The sequence below is a fragment of the Labrus bergylta genome, chromosome 4 (assembly GCF_963930695.1).
Source record: "Labrus bergylta chromosome 4, fLabBer1.1, whole genome shotgun sequence".
In the NCBI taxonomy this organism is placed as follows: Eukaryota; Metazoa; Chordata; class Actinopteri; order Labriformes; family Labridae; genus Labrus; species Labrus bergylta.
The window spans coordinates 27,033,384-27,053,266 of NC_089198.1; the positions used below are offsets into that span (position 1 = coordinate 27,033,384).

Consider the following 19,883-nt stretch of genomic DNA (forward strand, 5'->3'; position numbering starts at 1 on the left):
GCTTGTGTTTCAGTAAGGAAGCAGTCATGAGGAGAGCACAGTTTGGATATTGCAACAGTATAACACCATTTTAACTTACAGCCTCTCTGCAGAGTCTGGCATTAGCTGGAAAAAGGACAGCTGCATGATGGGACTGAGGCTCACAGTCCCAGTGATCCTTGACATCGAAATTGTTGTTTGCTACTTGAGAGCCGCCTGACACACTCCTGCACCACCTCTCATCACACTTGAGAGCAGTGTGCATTATGACAGGACACTAAAACACCAAGCACACACAGGTGAACACCACTTAGTGAATAGTCTTACAACGCTGCAAAATGAGACATTCAAAGCTCTCATCTAGAAGGCCAGAAGAAAGCCAGACGTCCTCTTAATATTTTCTTATTTCATACTAAATGATCACATCCGTTGCTTCACAGTATATCATTAAAGTTGTTATTTAGGGCACAGCTAGCAGAAAGCTCCCCACCAAGAATCCATCAGTCATGTAAGTGCATTTATGTGTTTAGGAGCAGGATGACATGTCTACATTTTTCCAGATGTTCTTTGGAGCCTTGGAAAAGGGGTTGTGCAAAGAATTTTCAAAAAATTGGAAAAACACCCTGAGTGCAATACAAAAAGGAATATCAAAGGGTCTATTTCGGCACCTATACATAAAAAAAAAGAAGTAAAATACAAGTCATATGGGGCACGCTGGTGGCGCAGTGGTTAGGGCGCGCGTCCCATGTATTGAGACTCTCATCTCAAGCAGTAGGCCCGGGTTCACTTCCACCTGTGGCCCCTTTCTGCATGTCATTCCCTGCTCTCTCTCCCTGGTTTCCAACTCTATCCACTGTCCTCTCTCTGCATTAAAGGCACAAAAAGCCCAAAAAATAAATCTTAAAAAAAAAAAATACAAGTCATATGCAGGGCGAACTTTTTACGTTGGCTGCTGTCTGATCGTAGCTGCTGGGTAATCTAAAGTATGGTTTAACCCTGAAATGAAGCAGATTTTAAAACAAATCCAATGTCTAGCAGCTGATTATTGGTGTGAAAAAAGCTCTTGACATATTATGTGAAGTGAAGTTGATTGGCCAAAGAAGAGGTTGAGAACAGGATAAACGTAGAAGAAGAAGGCAGCAGAGAAAATAAATTAAAGTGTCAAGCCAAGTGACACAAAAGTGTTTTGAATAAATATATTAATCCTGCATTTGACCTTTATAGGGTTGTTTGTATTCTTCAGTTAATCAGATATGATGTAAAAGATAACGTGTAAACGCACAGATGTGTTCAGACGCTTCTCTGACTTGTCGATCAGTTTTTACCTCTTCTATCCACCTTTCATCGCTTTTACTCCATTTCCATCAACAAACAAACAGATGTCAAATTAGCCAGACTTCTTTCGCAAGATTGATAAGTTTACAGTTTGTTGTTAGGGATGTGTTTCTTATCACAGACTCTGCAGGACTGTCTGCTTTTTTTTAGATCACCGCTGTGAAGAATAACAAACCGTTACTATCGGTGAAAGCAGATGCCTAATTGGCCAATCACAATCAAGTATTGTTAACATGATGTATCATTACACGATTGTCTCGCAATTGCAGAATTGCTGTATTGTGATATTATTGTTATTGATGGCCACATACTGTATTGTGTATCCTATAATCTTGTATCTTGAGTTAACCTGCAGCTCCCATCCCTAGTGGTCATGTGTGTAATCTCAGGCTTCAACCTTATTTCATCTCACACATCAGCCTTTAAATTTACTTGAAACCACAAGACAGAGTTTATAAATAGCTGTTCAGGAAAGCAACTAAGATACATTTCTTCCGAGTCCTTCTGTTGCTCCTTGAGCCATATTTTTCCCAGGAGAGGAGAAACTGCTGCCAGTCTCCGCCAGCCTCGCCCATCATTGCTCTGTCATTATCTCAGCAGCACATGTGAACACACCTGAGGTGCTGCATGATGCCTGTAGCACGACACCTATGGCTTCCACCACAAAACAAAAATGTCCTCGCTGTCATACCTCAGCACATCACTTTTCAAAGTCCAGATCCCTCCTGACATGTTTGCTGACTCTTAGCCTGTGAACTGCAGAGAGGAGCCAGGACAATTTGGTTGTTGTTGGCTGACTTTCTCTGACACTTTTATAAATGTATTTATAAAATAACTCAAATAAGAAATCCTCAGCTGCTGTCTCTCTGGAAGCTTGTTGAGCATTTGAAGCTGCTTCCTCCAAGAATCTAATCCAGTTCTCGAATCGAGAGGAGGCACTGGCAGGAAGGAAAGAAAATGCGCCGAGGGGAAGTGTTATTCACGACCCATTTCCACCGAGGACGAGGATGAAGATGCTTTATGTTAGAACACATCACTGCATCACCCTTTGTAGCTTTCTGACAGGGAGAAGTTTAGTTTCAGATCAGTTTTTGTCATTGTTCACATGTTGTTGTTCTGGTGCAATAAATAAGCTGGTGAAGGAATGTGAAGGGATCATGAAATATGTATGGTAACTCTATACAGGCATCCATGCTATTGCAATGTTTGTTTTTATTTTATTTATTTTTTGGGGGATATTCTATTTCTGATCTATCCAGATTCTGAAATGTGAGGCCTTGCTGCATTTCTCATTATGCACAGCCAAATTGTAGTTTGCATGCATTATGGGGACAACTCAGTTATATGCTGTGTCCAACTGGCATGTACCAAGTTAGCTGCAGGTGTCTTCCTTTTTCTGAGGTGATTTCGAGAAACAAGAATGACCTCTTCCAACTACTCCAATCTGGCAGACAACATAAACAGCTTTCCCCCCCAAAGCTGTTGAACACCTGAACATGACCTTACCCATGTAGGAATTTGATGTGTGCACTTTGGCACCAACCAAAGATCTGAGTGCAACACATGGGGCCGGTATGCCTCCCCTTCATAGACAATGTTGACAAGCAAAATTTACCGTATCCTGTTCCAGTTTCTAAAGTGTGAAGATTTCTTGAAGTTCTTTGTTATTTAGGAAACTTAGTATATTTTAGTTTGGACTTTTGGTTTACATTTCATGTTAATGTTTAAAACCATACATTGAAACAGACTGGGGATGTTTGATGTCTTGCTCTCTGAATAAACTCCCGTCATCTGTTCCCTGATTTAAAGTATACATTTGTTTGTTACATACATGTTTTATATATAAAAGAGACTGATGAAATGTAGAAGTCACCAAGACAGCTGAATAGTCAAGACTAGAAAAAGAAGATACATTTTGTATGAGTGCAACTTTAAAAAAAAAAAAGAACAAGGTTGTTTATTTTTTGGCAAAAGAAAAGGCCCAAAGGTCACTGAAGCAACTGTCATGAAATGAGTCATATAAAGAGAGCTCACATGTCCCTGGCTCCCACTCTCAAAGTTTCACAGTTGGTTGCTCTATGTTTTTCTCCCGTCAGGTCCCAGTGAGCTGGACCTCAGTCTTCTGGGAGAAACCAGCAGTCTGGCAGATGTTGCCTGCAAGAACGAAGAGGTAAGAATAAAACCCATTTCTTCTTCTGAGAAGTGATTCAAAATGTCTTGATACCTGTTCAGTTTGGTTTACTTTAACTTTAATTTACTGATGCTTTCTTTTTCTTAAACTTTTATTTGTCATCATTTCTCTAAATGCAAGCTTCCCTGATGCAGCTGTCCCTTCCCTTTCATTGGAGCACTATAAGACATTATTTTGATAAAACTAAGTACACCAAGGAGAGACAAATGTGTTTTTGATTTTGGTCTAGACCTGCCATTTTTGCAAAGAGTGCCTAAATAACTTCTGTTGTTCAGGTTTTGATCTTGCTTGCTTGCTTGCTAAGACATGGGAAAACTCAATAATCTGACTTTTATCATAGCAAATGGGACGATTGAGGTAACTTATAGGATCCAGACCTAAATCAAAGGATAGGGATCAAACTGCCAGTTTTAAACTGCATCATATTACATTGGGGTAATTTGAACCTAGCACAGAAAAGTGCATGCAGTTTTACTGAGACAATGAGGCCTTAAACTCAATGTGTGTTATACATTAAAGATAGCCAATGAGTCTTCCCCTCGATTATTGTCGATTACTGAAATTTGTTTCAGTATTGGAGTCTGTGGTAACTTAATAATCATCCCATTGTCCTTTCACAGAAATGATTTTATCTTAACACAATCAAATCAATCAATTACGTGCAAAAGCATTCCTCCCTCACATTTCCACACCTGCTGCTTTGACTTTCCTCTACTTTAATTCACAAAGCTTAATGACATCTGAAGATTAATGGGGAGCTCATTTGACAGGCCGTATGATTCAGCACATGCACAGAGATAGAGACTGTCGATGTTGTGTAATGTTGGCAGCAAGGGTAAAGACGAGCATCGCTCCTCCACATAAACCTGTGGCTGAACTGAAGAATAACCCTGAACCTCTCTCTGTCTCATTCCCCATCCTGAGAGTGTCTGGAAACAGATTACTCAGCTCTCCGCCTCTCTACCTTCAGCTGCTCTCTGTTACTTTTTTAGGTTTGTTTACTTTCTCGATCAAGAGTTGCTTTCTAATGGAGGTTCTTTATTTGTGTTTGACTTTCTTAAAGCATTCTCTTCTAGCATTACTGTTTCTTCATGTTTACACAGTGCATTGAATTTAAAGTTGGCAGCTGCATTTAATAGCAGTTTTCTTTGACTTTGAGTATTTGCTTCAGCTGTAATTAAATAAAATATGTTCACGTTATGCTGTATTCACACATTCCCAAAATGTGCAGGATGATCTGTGTCAATTTTTGGCATGAAGTTATGCTGAGCTGATGTGTGAACTAGGGATGTGCGCGTATAGTCAGGTAAATGGTTAGATATTTTTGTTAGGATTACGACTACAGTGTTCTTTTAATGTCATGTCCATTCCCTGAAATCCCCCATCCATGTCAGAAAGGAAAAACTTCCCGCTGCAGACAAATGGAATATTTGTAAAGTTTCGGACACAGGTTGCTTTGGGATTTTCTACAACAGTTTCTATAAAATTCTTAAATTTCAGCAGTGCATGTGTAAAAACATCTATGGACACATGCATATTTGTGTGTAACGGCCATGTCTACATTTTATCCTATGTCAGGGTGTAAAATCATTCTTAGTTACTCAGTGAAGTTGAATGCAAGCAGCCAATAAAGAAATAAAAGGTTCCATCAGTTCATAAGCCAGCATGAGCCACTTGGCAATTTAACCCAGCGTAATAAAACAAGATGAATGTAGTCTTGAGAGTCTGATATGTTTAAGCGTTGGACACTGATTGGTTGATTTAATGATCAACCTCATACTGCCCTTATTATGGACTTTAGTTTTTTACCCTCATGCGCTGTATTTAATTGCATTGTTTACTTACCATGAAGCTGGTCACAGCATGTGGTCTCCTTCAGCTGTGTTCACAAACAGAATTACTCACACAGTCTGGAGCTTTTAACCTGACAGACATCCTGCTGAGAGTCTCCTGAGCTTCATGTCCAGGCTCAGATTAATCTTATAAAACTCTCTTAGTCATGCCTGATGAGAGTGAACTTTAAGTGAGGCTGATCAATAATTTACCTGCTCGTCATCACTCAGAGCCTAAAACCTTGAAGGATAAACATGGAGCGGCTGGAGGACGATAAGAGCTTCAACAGCCGACTTGTTGAAGACAGTGGCGTTCATGTTTGTCGCGTTCTGTGGCAAGCAGTGACGCAGTTTTCTCTGAAGTGGAATGAGGCCGCCGTGCAGCCTTGTCATACCACATTTGTGGCCTTGGATGTGACATGAAGATGGATTTTGTGAGCCTGCTGATCTACTGAAGGCAGCGGGGGGGGGGGGGGGGGGGGGGGGCGGGGGGTGCTATTTTTAGGTGTGTACAGTGTCAGAACACATGGACAATTTCCAACAATTCTTTCTTCCTTCTCACCACGTTTATTTACTTTTACTTCTATTTTCTGATGAACCACCATAGAATAAGGATTGGATTTGCATTTCTGAGAATATTCAGCTGTTAAATGACACAATCACATTCCCATAACTCAAACATGTGCCATAAATAGGAATCATTTTATCAGTAAAACAACTACAAAGATTACTAACATACATTTTTTAAACACCCAAATTAAAGATTCAAGAGCTTCTCTCTGTAGTCTCGCAACTTCTCTAAAAAATAACTCAGTGTACAAATCCACCAGAAAGGAAAAAGAAAGAGTACAGAGAAAATGTCCAAGAATCCAAAAATGACGATCTAGTTTGAAATTTGACTTTGTTGTAGATTCCCTCATTATAATTTAAAACATCACTTTTCCGTCTGCTTTTTCTATCGAGTTCTGCTGGAACTATTTTGCTGATTTGTTGGTAAAAGTAACAGTTCCTTTCAGTCAACAGGGGACGTATAAAAATGATGCTTCGGCACACAGTAAATGTTGCAGTTGAGTACAGTTTGACTTGACAAAAAGTATTAAGGGAAATGAAGATACAACTATGTGAAGATTGTACTTTCCTACAGAAAGAGGAAGGGTTAAGCTGCTTTCCTCATCATGAAGCTGATGATGACAAAGCCCACCAGAGTGTCTCTATGCTCATTTTGACAGACATGAGCGTTTCATATCTCAGTCCAGAGGCTTGAGAATAATGAGTCGTGGGGTGACAGACACAGCTCATTTGGTCCGCTCAAACAGGGGACTCACATGAGGGTCTCATGAAGGAATTATTATCAGGAATGAAGATAGAGATAATCTTTGGGCTGCCACTATTAACATCATCATCTGTCTTCTTAGATGTCAGTCAAGAGTGATATACTTTAACTAGTTGGACTTATTAAATAAGTTTAACTGTTCACCAGTTTGTTTCAGTCTTGACAACAACAACAATATGGCATGCCTTTTAATCCAATGGAAACAGAAAAGTCATCAGAGGATTAATTACTCATCACTTTGCTGTTCAACATTTTTGTTTATGAACCCCTTGGTGGCCCGAGGACACTTTACACTGGAGACATTTGAATATATCGATCTTGTCAGTTACTGACAGTGAAGATAATATGTAGGAAGCGTTTAGATGAAGTACAGACAGATGGAAACTGCACGTAGAAAACTCTTGACAGAAAAGCCAGGACATGCTTATTTTGTCACTCATTTAATTCAGTTCAATGAAAAAAAAAATATACAACATTTTTGGAGGGGCAGGGGGGCTTTATACCTTTATTTATGGGTAGTGGATACAGTAGAGGATGGAGAGAGTGGAGGATGACATGCAAGAAAGTAGCGTGTCACAGCTGAACCTGGGCTTCCCACCTTGACGACTACAGCATTAACAACAACCACTAGTTCAACTGGCACCCGGTTCAATTAAATGTTCTTTCTAAAGCACATTTTATACCAAATCTGACAGTGGATTGCTCTCTCTGGGGGGCAGTGGGTGACTTAGCCAAGAATGAAGGAGTTTAGGTATCTCGAGGTCTTGTTCAGGAGTGAGGGTAGGATAAGATGTATCATAAGTCGTACAAACGTGTTTGTGCAGCGTCAGCAGTAATGCGGGTGTTGTACCAGGCCATTGTGTTGAAGATGGAGCAAAGCCTTATTTATAGGTCAATCTACATTCCAACCCTCAACTCACTTGTGGTCATGAGCTCTGGTTAATGACCAGAGAATGAGATAGATATAGGAGCCAAAATGAGTTTCCTCCAAAGGCTGGCTGGGCTTAGCCTTAGATATAGGATGACAAGCTTAGACATCTGGAGGGAGCTCACAGTAGAGCTCCTGCTGCTTTGCATCAAAAGGAGTTGAGATGGTTCAGGTATCTGATGCCTTCTGGGCGCCTCCCTTTTGAGGTTTTCCAGGCTTTTCCAAGAGCTTGCTGGAGGGATTATATTTCCAATCTGGCTTCAGAACACCTCAATCCTCCAGGAGGAGCTGGAAAACGTTTTTATGGAGAGAGACAGATAGGTCAACCTGGTTGCAACAATGACCTATCCCAAGATAAGTGAAGGAACATAGAGGGGTGGATAGATGTCATAATATCTCAATGTGAAAAATGGACAAAGGCAATAAGTTAAGAAAATATAGTTTGCTTTCAGTATGTCGTAATGGAAATGGAACTAAAATGTAGGGATTTATTTTGCTGTTGTAGGAAAACAAGTATGTCCAACAGGCAGGTTCCCCATCTTTTTAGTTTACTGTAGTTTAAAGGATTTATAAATAGTTTAGACTACCTCTAGAATAGAGGTTGCAAATAAAAATCAACTAGGAAAATGCCTTCTCTAAACTGATGAAGAGCAGGTAATTTGCAGGTAAACATAATGCTGAACTCTAAGCTTTTGTAATAATTTTAAATGCATTAAATAGAAACCTTTGGAGTATATTTAAATTAACATTTACTGAGGAATGTTTCACGACAAGCAACGTAAAAATCCAAAGAGTGTCTTGTGAAATGTAAGTGAAAGACTGAGACTTAATAATATTCTTGGGAAAAAACATTTTGGAAAATACGATGCAAGTTTTTAAACCTGGTGAACATAATGAATACACAAGACAGGGACACATTAACAAGAACAATGATTGTGTCAGTGTCCCCTTGAAAGGATTGTATTGTAGTTTGTTCTACTTGCAGTGTTTCTGAAGAAAATTGCAGGAGATTTTGGCACATTTTTTTTGGGCGCTACCCACACGTTTGGCTGTGTTGCTCATTCCATGAATGCACGATCCTTTGAAGTTATACCTCGTTGGAAAGGTGACTAATCAGGCTTTCCAACGTTATATAATACACCACCAATTAGTATTAGTAAAGGGGCGAATTAATTGACCGAAATAACATTTCAAAACTTTATTTGAGGAGTTTATTTTCTTGTTTTCTCTCTACTTGAAATACTTCATGTTAACATTTGTCATGCGTTTGGCATGCGTTTGCTTCTGTTTCAGTGCATTGAGCCTCAGGGAGGCTCAGGGACAATGTAAAATCCTTCAAAAGAATCATAAAAAAAAAATCAAGTGAAATTTCATGTCAAGCAGAAGATGAATCAGAGGGATGTTGGTCACCATCTGAATCAATCATGTGCACAAAAACATTGAAGTTTCCCTGAAGGTCCATACTTTGAATTATGATTATCCAATGGTTCCACTGCTGATACCAATCTCATTCATACACAGAGTAGACATACATGACTTCTGCATCAGTTTATACATCAATGCTTTTCTGCAGTCGAAGCACTGAATTTAGTATTACAATTAAGGGATTCTCTTTATGTGAACACAACAACTATCCTGAAGTCTCAGTTAGTCTCCTAAAGGTTTTTTCAATATAACAATCTGTGAGGTGACACAACAGAGGTATTGTTTCAACCAAGCCTTAACATGAGTGTTTGGTTTTTCCATCTCAAGGTGACAGCTGTAAGTATCTCAGTTCACTCCTCACATTAGAACTTGTCTACACCTGCGATCAGAGAAACCACTAGTAATCAGATCTCACAAAATGCTAAAGAACCCAAAATATCATTTCAGTTTGCAGAGACCAAATTTGTTGTTTTTTCAAATCAGTTTTTCATTAATTTTGTCTCCCTTTATTCAGTCACTGAAATCGCCTTCTTAGCCGTGTTAGTGATTCATGACGCCTTCTCAAAAAGATCTTTTAAAGCATAAATGGGACATAACCCAGTGCATCCTAATTACCAATGCAAAAGTTAAAAACATTGTGAAGTTAAGTGGGAGGTTTCAAAAAACCCAAGGAATCCCCAAATGAGACCATATCAAAAAGTCAATTTTTACAGCACAGACAAACATGGTTTCCCTCTGGTACAGAAACAGGATTCATTTCTGTTTTGATAATATTAAAGCTAAGAGTTAGGAAAATTGGTGCTTGGCTGATTTTTCTGTCTTCTCAGTACAATGTAGCTTTTTGCAAGGGTTTAAGGCTTCACTTTAGCAAAATCCTGAAATTAGGGTTCAAAAATAGCAGTCCACTAAAAAATGGATGACATTATGGTGTCTTCATCCACCTTATATATATGTCTTTAGTTTAAACTTCTTTAAACACGGAGTTGGCCTGCTTTATGTTGGACAGGAAGGTGCCAAACACCTATGGTTAGGTTTGTGCTAGCATGTTGTAGCTTGCAGTGTGGGTAAATGTGCACACTAACCCTGTAGTGAGTGTAGCTTCTAAGGGCCATGAGCCCAGGAGGAGGGGCCCAGTTTTGATGTTGTGTTACAAGCATTATGCTAAATAAAATGTTACTGACTGCACCCTTTACTTATCTTTTTTTCCCCAAGCAGGTACAGCAGCTAATTCCTTAATGTGCTGCTTGATATGGAACATTTTAGAGTTTAGGTTTTGGTGTGGCAATATTGAATTAAATAAATACTGTATGTGGTGATGTTGTCATACACAGATTTTTCATTTTTTCGTATTGTCATTGGAATAGTGAAATGTTTCTTTTTACATATTTGGTCTGAGATTTAAATATCTCAACAACAATTTATTAAAAGAATAAAAAATAAAGATTGCGATCATGTCAGCATCCATTCAACAGTTTCATTTCATGGTTTTTAATGACCATCACTGTATCACAGACAAGCTTTAGTTGTTGTTTCTGGAGTTGGCGTAGGAGTGTGTTTTTATAACAGTACATGTGTCTCCATGTGCATCACATACAACATACAATTTGAACTTCCCAGGAATAACAAGGATAATTTGTGTGTTTAATCTACGTATCTTGTGTGCATCACATGTAATAGTGCGTGCTATGCATGTGTTTCTCTCTCTGAGTCATCAGACCAGTTGGTGTACCCACATGCCAGGCTGGCTCGTCCTTGGCACCTAGCTCTCCCCCACACTGACGGCATTATTCAACACTGACAGAGCTCGTCTTCACTTTATCCTGAGTGTCTGCTGCTCTCCTTCTGTCTGTTACTGCAGTTCCACTTCACTCTGACCCTTCTGCACACTGACTCATGTCTAAATCACAACCAGTACAAGTCTGTCTCAGAGCAACGAGAGGTAACGATGGACGGTAATAAGATGGAAATGTCATGGGAAGTTGTTTCTTTCCTTCAGGCAACACAGAGGAAGCAAAGCATTCACAAAGCATTCATTCTGTGACACACTTCTGCCCCCGAGTCTGCTACGCTTCGAATGACTGTTTGGATATAGACAAAATTGGTAAACTACCGAATTGCTACTTTACAGATCTATCTCAGGTACAGAGATCTATCTATGACCATAATTCGTGCTGAGCTATTTCATCGATGAACAATTTTCCTCCCAGTCGTTCTAATATTTACTGTTTGTTAAAAACACACTTATAATGCAGGACTCTTACTTGCAGTGGAGTACTTTCTCGTGAGGTGTTTTACTACCGTCCCCTCATTACAATTTAGCAGAAGAGCAATCTAACAGCTTTCTCATACAACCTTATGAATGGAACGCTCAGCCTAATCATGTCACTGATTTTATTATATAATACAGACCGACAGTTTAAGTCCCTCGCTGCTCGGTCAGGCTATTGTTAGCACCAGTTAATGTTCATTATGGCTACCACTCTCATGCTCATGATGTACCTCTGCTTCCCCGTAACACACCTGCGACTCCTTCTCTCTGCCTGGCACTGCCGCACACAGCTCTCCTCTTTCCGCCTCTTGCTGCCTGACAGTGGGTCCTGCAGAAGCAGAGCATGCCTGCTGCTGAGACCGTAAAGTCTTTGCACATGTTGTGGCATCTTGAAAAGGAAGTTTGCACTCACACACACGCACGCACGCACGCACGCACGCACGCACGCACGCACGCACACTCACACACACACACACAACTACTTCATATTCACCGACTTTTTTGTATGTTCATCTGATTAATTTGACACGTTGGACTTCATCCAGACACTTTCATGATTGGAGCAGAAGAGCATAGAGGGGATGAAGCTGTACCGCAATGAACATATGTATAATTTATAATAAACTGGCTTCTTCTTAGCTGAAGGCTAGTGTGTGAACGGTGCCTGTAAAGCTGTATGCACTTCCCGCGATAGAACCACAGCTTGTTGCAAGTTATATAATAATGAAAACAGGTGACTGGGGTGCTCTGTGGAAATTTGATGGTCGCCATTCTGCCCGTTGAAAGTTATGTATCTATCAGATCAACTCTGACACTACTATTTTAAGGTGGAAAAGTTCCTTATTGTAGCTTTAAAATTAAGCTTGATGCCCCGACCAGCTGAACCTAAGAGATAAGCAACAACAACAGTCCGCTACAAGACACTACAATGGGAATATTTGCCTTTAAAGCAATGCTACAGAATGTATCGTTCGATTGAATCATATCTGTGAATCAATACTGTACAGAAAACCTAATGCAGCAGTTTAATTACATACATGCCAAGTTTACCTGTTGGGGCGATACAATCTATGGTCGTGTACTGATCGCAGGGAATAAACGTCACCAACCCCAAATATTGTGTCTCAGATTTTCTGCAGAAATAATACTGGGGGACAAATCTTGTATAAAGTCTGAATGAAAAATTCTGCTTTTTGCATTCACACATGCAGCTCAACCTGAAAACATCAGGCATTTTGTGCAAGTGTGAAATCACCATTAGAATGAAGTCTTGTTTACTTTCATTAACTGCTTTCTTGGTCAGTATTAGTTCTTTGTTTTTTTAGTTTCCTGTTAAATGGATGTCCTGTTCCTATGAAGGGGGAAAACAACAAATAGAAACAGATTCATGAAATGTAAAATCAATTCAGTGAAATTTCTTGTGCACAGTGTGAGATATTGGAACATTATGTAGCCTATTTCTATCCACAATAAGCTGGCAGATGGTCATCTCACGCTCCATTTATGTGCATGTTGGATGTTTTTTTGTTCTTTCAAAATTGAAGTTGGATGCTCAGTTTTCACAGTTTATTTTCTTTTGTGGTGGGAAGTGAAATAAAACATGGAGGTGATTAAGCACATGATATATATTCTGATCGCTACACGGCTGAGAGATCTGGCTACAGAGAATATAGAAGTTTGTTTCATGTTCCCAGTCAGTGTTTTGTGAATGTGTTGTACAATTTGTCATTTCTAGAGCAAACAGAGAGGTTGTGATTTGTGTTAGATAATGCAGTTACATCACACTTACATTAACTCTGTTATTTCATCCTCCTACCCCTTCAACCTTGTGCTTCCATGATGGGTCTTTTTTTTTTTTTAATACCATGTTATTTTAGAATGACTGCATTCGACATCTTGGACTGAAATATTTCATGAATTGTCATTCATTCATTGGTTTTGTTATATTTTTTCGTAGCCGTTTCAAAAATTCTGTGTCAGATATTTGCCTGCATTTGTTTTCCGAGACTGTAAGATTGAAAGAATTCATGATTTTTAAAATGTTAACAGTTATTAGCAGGCAATTGGCGGCCCATAAGGAGGGAAGCTTTCTGGGGCCCTGCCACATGGGGGGGCCCCCATGTTGGTTATCAAAAACAAGGTCCATCCTAAATTGAAACAATGATCACCAAATTTTATTTTAAACCTGAATACTAAAACAGAACTTATTAAAGCAACAAAACTTGACATTTTATTTATTGTTAATTCAGTAAAATGTAGCCTGTTTAAAATGAAAACCCCCTTTTTTCTTTTTTTTTTAAATGTAAGAGCATTTGTTTTTGTAATGTTATTTTCATCGGCGGGCCAATTTGAACTTATGTGATACTCAAGTAATATTGGACTGTGTATTGTCATCATGCCAAGACCTGCACAAAAGCTGGGAAGGTCAAAAAAAAAAAAGAAAGGATTAAAAAAATACAATTTGAGCCCAACAATCAGCATTTGGAACTTTTTTTAATTTTAAGATTTCCACTTCAAACAGATCAAATCATTTTCCCTAAATTTACAGTGAATTTGTGTGCCTGGTCTTGACACGTGTCTGTAAAGCTGTGATGATGATTCAGTGAAGAGGCTGCAGAGTTTCAGTCCTCCTCCAGTTGGCTCCAGGGACACCATGTGACATTTCACTCAGCTCTCTCTCTTTCTTTATCAAACACTCATTCAATCTTTTTTTTTGTCTTTGTTTCTGAGACTTTCCTGTTTTCTGATAAACACGGTTGACAGTTCTTTGTAATACTATTTTTTAACGCTGATATTTATTGCCCTTACCTTACATATGTGGTCACTCTATGATGTCTGGATATATCACAGGATACCATACTATTTGACACAATAGTGCACCTTTAACTTTGTGGAAACAGCTTGGGAGAGGCCCTTTCCTGTTTTAAAATGACACTTCCCTCATACACGACGTCAGAGAGCCATGAAACAAAGATATTTTAGACCGGTAGCACTGAGTACAGTTGATCTGAATGTTATCAGACCTGTCCGATATTAGAAGGTCATGGGCTAGTAGGGCCTTACCCTACCTCCTGTAAACTTTAAGGGCATGTTCAGGGGACGGTTGGAGTGGACAGATTGATAAACAAATTTGAAACTCTAAACAAAGCGACTGGGCTTCATGTCTCGTGAGACAAAAAAGCGATGCCGAATTAAATAATGTTTATATGGCATGACTTAACTTATTTTCAAAACCTAACCAAACGGTCAGTTTCAATTAAAGTTTATCATGTTTACCATGATTAAAAACATAATGAACCCACTGCTCACTTACCTACATCTCCAGATGTAGAGGGTACAGTGTGAAAAACAAGAAACTAGGTAGCTGTAGCTCAGGGATGTCAAAGTTCTAATGGGTCACGGGCCGGATTTGTTCAAATGAGACCTCAAGTGGGCCGGACTAATTTTGCCAACATCACTATAACTCAACACATGGATATATAGGCTAATGTATGATTGTATAGAAAACTTTAACATTAACATTAAGCAGAGGGGTTAACTGTCATTGCAACCTGCATGTTGGCACATGGAAATATTTAAATCACATTACAGAAGAAAATATCAATAATTATGTTTTGTTTGAGATTATTTAAATATTGCTGTTCAAGGTTATAGAAACTTTGACACAGGTTATTCTACCTGACAGACTGTGCGTGATATCGTTTTTGGATAAGAATGAAATGTTCATTAATAGTTATATATTTACAGTCTGATGAAAGCTGCTGATAAAGTCGCAAGAACAGGTTGCATTTAGAAGTGATGTCGCACTGAAACTTTTTGGTGATCAACACAACACGTTCACCTCTGGGTGACCTAAAAACGAACCAACTGTAAATAAAATCAGTTAATATTCATTTTTAATTTACTGTTTTTACAATAACCAGAGGTAAAATAAGTCGGGAGATGCATCAGGCTCAACGCCGGTGTCCACAACCTACACTTAGTCTGGATGTGTGGAGACGGTCTGGGCCGTTACGCAGGGCGGAGATGATTGTTTTTTATTTGCACGAGCTGCTCTTTGTGGCTCACTCCATAGGAAGCTTTGTTATTATCAGCCACAACTTTTGTTTTCCATCAGTCAAGCCAGGAGAAACTGGAAAGAAATGTGGACAGAACTGAAAACTGTCATGATGAGCGCGCAGTGCAGCGGTGTGCCTGTCGTTAAGTCCCGTAGCTTTGATGAAATGCTGGCAACTTGTGAGCAAATAAAACTAAAGAAATATCGCTCCTTCGATCTCTCTTGAAATTGCATTCTGTGTCACCTCTCTCAGGTGTTCAGCCCGTTTTCTTATGTTATGTATTACCAGTGTAATGCAGGAGCAGCTTGTGATACTCCCTGCTGAGAAGATAGTTCAAAGTGTTCAAAGTAATATTCGCATCATGACATCAACCTTTGCGTTGCTCATTTTACATAGGTTTTAATACAATTCGGGGAAAATACGTATTACAAATATTTAATCTATAAAAAAATCTCAAAATATTTTTCATTACATTTCCTCCTTCTTCCCAAAACGTCTCGCGGGCCGGATGAAACCTGCTGTCGGGCCGGATAGGGCCCGCGGGCCGTATGTCTGACATCCCTGCGTGTAGCTGGTGTTTTCATCTCTCTGGCCTGCTGTCTTCTCTTTTGGGTTAAGCTGACTCCATGTCCACTGACGGGAACAAATAAATCAATGTGTCAGAAAATGTGAACAACCTAACAAGCCTGTTTTTTGTTGTTGTTGTGAGCTTAGATGCTGCTAGGCGCTAATGTATAAATGTCATGATATAATATAAATGTAGCAAAAACTTGCAGCACCAGCTTCTTCAATGGACCAACAGACCAATACACAGCAAGCCATTTGTCTAATACTCCAAAGAAACCGACAACACAAACACAGCGGATGTCAAGTTCAGTGACAGAATTAGCTAAGCTAACAATTAGCAGTATGAATGTGTCACTCAAAGAAACCACGCCCCAAATGATGCGTATACTTAGAGGCAAAAACATTATACTAACATCTATCCTTGTCCAGTTCTTTTGTTGTTGTTTATTATAGTTTTATTGATGTTTATTTCTGCTGTTAAGTTGAACATTTTTATATGGGTCCCTATTGGCACTGACTCCCTTTTGGAGCCAGCCTCAAGTGGCCACTTGAGGAATTACAGTTTTTGCCACTTCTTTTCCCAGCCTTGAAGGATGCAGATTAATTTGCAAATGACTGATTCCTTGACTAATGTTTCATTTGTGATGTCAACATACAATGCATTGATGTACTGTCTGCCTCTGTCATTACGATGAGTGGACGATAACCTTTGTGATGAAAGCATATTAATGACCCAGCAAATAAAAGAAGTCAAAAGGCTGTATGTAAAGTGTAGGTAGAGGAATAAACTAAATCTGCATCTTTCTCTCTTTTTCCAGGTTGAAGAGGAGGAAGAAATAGGGTTTGCTGAAGGAACAACAGAAAGTGAGTGATTGTGTGTAACAGTTTAAAGAAAAAACATGAGCACAACACCAACACATCTTATTACCAGAGCTGTTATTAGCAGTTATTCCCTATACTGCCAGTTTTACATAAACTAGCAGCCAACGCTATTCAGCATTTTATCTAAGATGTTTCAGCTGAGCAAATGTCACATGCAGATGTAATTCATCAGAAGCCTGAGTGAACTTCTGTCTGTAGTTGTGCTAGTGTGTGTGCGTGCGTGTGTGTGTTTCATCAGTGTTGCTCCGCATCAACAGTATTGATTGTGTAATAGAGGGGGAGGAGAGCACATCTGTTGAATCAGTGTTGCTGGTTAAACATGATGGCTATCTCGTCAGCTAGCTGTCCATCTACGAACATCTTCGTGCAGCAGGCAGAGGAAAGGGAGAGGAGGAGGACATCAAGCTGATTAAACTCGAACAAACCCTGCGACACTTTGGCGTTTTATATTTTGTGGAAAATGTTCTCATGTCGGGTGTGGTTGCTGCTTGCACATACTGGCCAAAAAGCTGCCAATACTCTGAAGAACAGCAGAAACTAGCACACACAGAGAATGGCTAAAGTACCCACAGCTGCCACTCCTCCTCCTCCAACCTTTATCTTGACATCTGTTGTGAAAAAAAACAAAAAACTTAATATGTTGGCACTGTCGAAAAGACGGACGACATTTAATCTCTCCAAAAGTGAAGCCAAAACATTTGGAGCTCCCCCTTCTGAGTGGCTCCTTCACGTTAACAGATCAGGACATGGGTCAAACAATAACATTTTCTCAATATTTTGGTTAAAGTTTTGTACAATGGGAGGAGGCAGAGACATGTTGTTCATCTTTATCTGCAGCCAATAGTCAAGACTTTAATCCCCAAATTGCTAACAAAGGAATAGCTTCCTTATTTAGTGTGTGTGATTAAGTTTATTGAACTACATTCTAATGGGACAGTTATGAATATGTGAACGGTTGAACGTTACCATTAGTGTTAAGTGCCTACAGTGGTCAAAGATTTAACAGGTGCTATGGGGTTAGGGTTAGGGGTAGGGTTAGGGGTAGGGGTAAGTTTGATAATTTCCCTTTTGGTATAACTGTTGTATTCATTCTTTCAGTGGTGGAGAAAGTTAACTGATGACTCAACATCCTTTTAAGAGCCCCTGCTGAATGCAGACAGTTAATGAAGTATTTGCTTTGTCCTATTTAGCTGCTTAAACTACTTTTGTTTGAGTGTAACTTCTGATCATTTTCATCAATCTGCAGATTACTTTCATACAATGTAAGAAGGTTGGATAAATTAACAAAGAACCCAAAGTGTCATCTTCCTCTTCTTCCTCCTGTGAGAAATACTCCGTGTGATCAACCTCTCACATGCATGGTAGAGAAAGAAGGAGTAAGTTAGAGTTTAACTTTGGTGCCTGAATTGTTCTGTGCTGCATGTTTAACTCTGATCTTTTTTGTGTTTGTCCTCTGACAGGTTATCGTACAGAACAGAAGAAACCAAAGGTCATCTTTGTGATGGGTAAGTACATGAAGATGAACATCCACACACACACACTCATAGTTGTGGGTGGGATCGTAATCAGCTGCCAGCAGCTGTAAAACTGTTACACTGTTCTCTTACACACAAACACCACACACTCACACACGTCAAGCATGAAGAAAGAATCGGGCTACCTTTTGTGTGCATGTTTTCAGAAGACTACTGTAAACTCAGAAAAAGTTGCATCAAGGAGCACAGCTTGATTTTATAATCGTCACAACACATTTTAAATAAAAAACGATCATCACTCTGAAATGAAAATCTAGTCCATCCAAATATAGATCCGTTCAGTTTGCACATTTTAATGTTTTCTGTTACCAGATGCCAACACCTTTGTGGTGTGCATGCAAGATTACCGGTATACCTTTTTATCCTCTTTGGGTTCATTTTCAATGGATAAGCAACATTCTCCCGCACAGGAGAACTCTAAACCTCTTTTGATGATATCTTAAATCAATTTGTGTCACTGAGCTGAAACTTGCGCTGTTTTTCAGAACTCCTTCAGTTGATGTTTAAGGAACGTCATAATTGATCAAAATGAACAGACTTTTCTCACATCAATCATCGTTTCATTTCTTTTTTGTGTAAGATTTATTGCTGGGCTTTTTATTCCTTTTTTTAAACAGGACAGTGGATAGAGTAGGGAACTGGGGAGGGAGAGAGAGAGAGAGAGTAATGACATGTACGTAATAAAGGAGTTACAGGTCAGACTTCAATCTGGCCTTCTCACCTCGAGGACTACAGCCTCTGGACATGGGGCATGTGAACTAACCACTAGTCCATGAGGTACTCTTTACCGGTCATTTCTAAAACAGAAACTCTCTGCAAGTATGTGCTAGGTATTTTCTCTTCATGACACTATAGAAATATGTTTACAGGGTTTTTCAACATTCAGGGACAATTTGATGATTTAACCCTACCCTGGAATTTTTGTTTTCTTATTACACAAATGTTTATGAGACTTAAATCATTAGACCTTAAATCCAGAATCATAAACTTTAAAGTGACTTTAATTATAAAGCAGCAGTTAAGTAATGATGACTATCCCAGGTTACTTTAATATTGACTTGCAGTAGAATTAAAGGGATAAAAAAGTGCCCAATCAGTAGACAGAAAATTGAAGATATTTCACAAAATTAAAATCAAATTTCTCAGTCGTTGCTTAAGAGTAAATGTACTTACTCACTTCCACACCCCCTGAGGCAGAGTGTTGCGTTTTCATGGGATCACTTAGTATGCAGTGAGAGTCCAGTGAGTCGGTGTGCGGCTCTCACTGTTCATTTCAACAGGACAGAGAGATGAAGGTTAATGAAAGATCTGAGACACACACAGTTCCCATTAACCACTGCTCACTCTGCTCCCGTGAAAAAATTACCAAAGATTCAGTTGGTAAAGGTTTATTGCAGTGCTTACTGTCAGACCCTCAAGTGTTCAAATCAACGCCACAAATCCCCACGGCACCTCTTTGGATAATGTGTCTCTCAATTGTTCAGAAAAACGGTTTCATGAGATTGTCTTTAAACACCTAGCATAAAGAGTAACATTAGCATTGATTTGA

The 19,883-nt window shown here is 39.3% G+C and overlaps 1 protein-coding gene across 1 annotated transcript in view; it reads left to right on the forward strand.

The window, feature by feature from the left end:
* ak5 (adenylate kinase 5) overlaps positions 1 to 19,883 on the forward strand; it is an 85,414-nt gene that overhangs the window by 45,053 nt on the left and 20,478 nt on the right. The window contains exons 8-10 of the mRNA XM_020629264.3: positions 3,411 to 3,484; positions 16,736 to 16,781; positions 18,260 to 18,304. Of these exons, the coding sequence (XP_020484920.1) occupies positions 3,411 to 3,484; positions 16,736 to 16,781; positions 18,260 to 18,304 (165 nt within the window). The remainder of the gene's footprint in view (positions 1 to 3,410; positions 3,485 to 16,735; positions 16,782 to 18,259; positions 18,305 to 19,883) is intronic.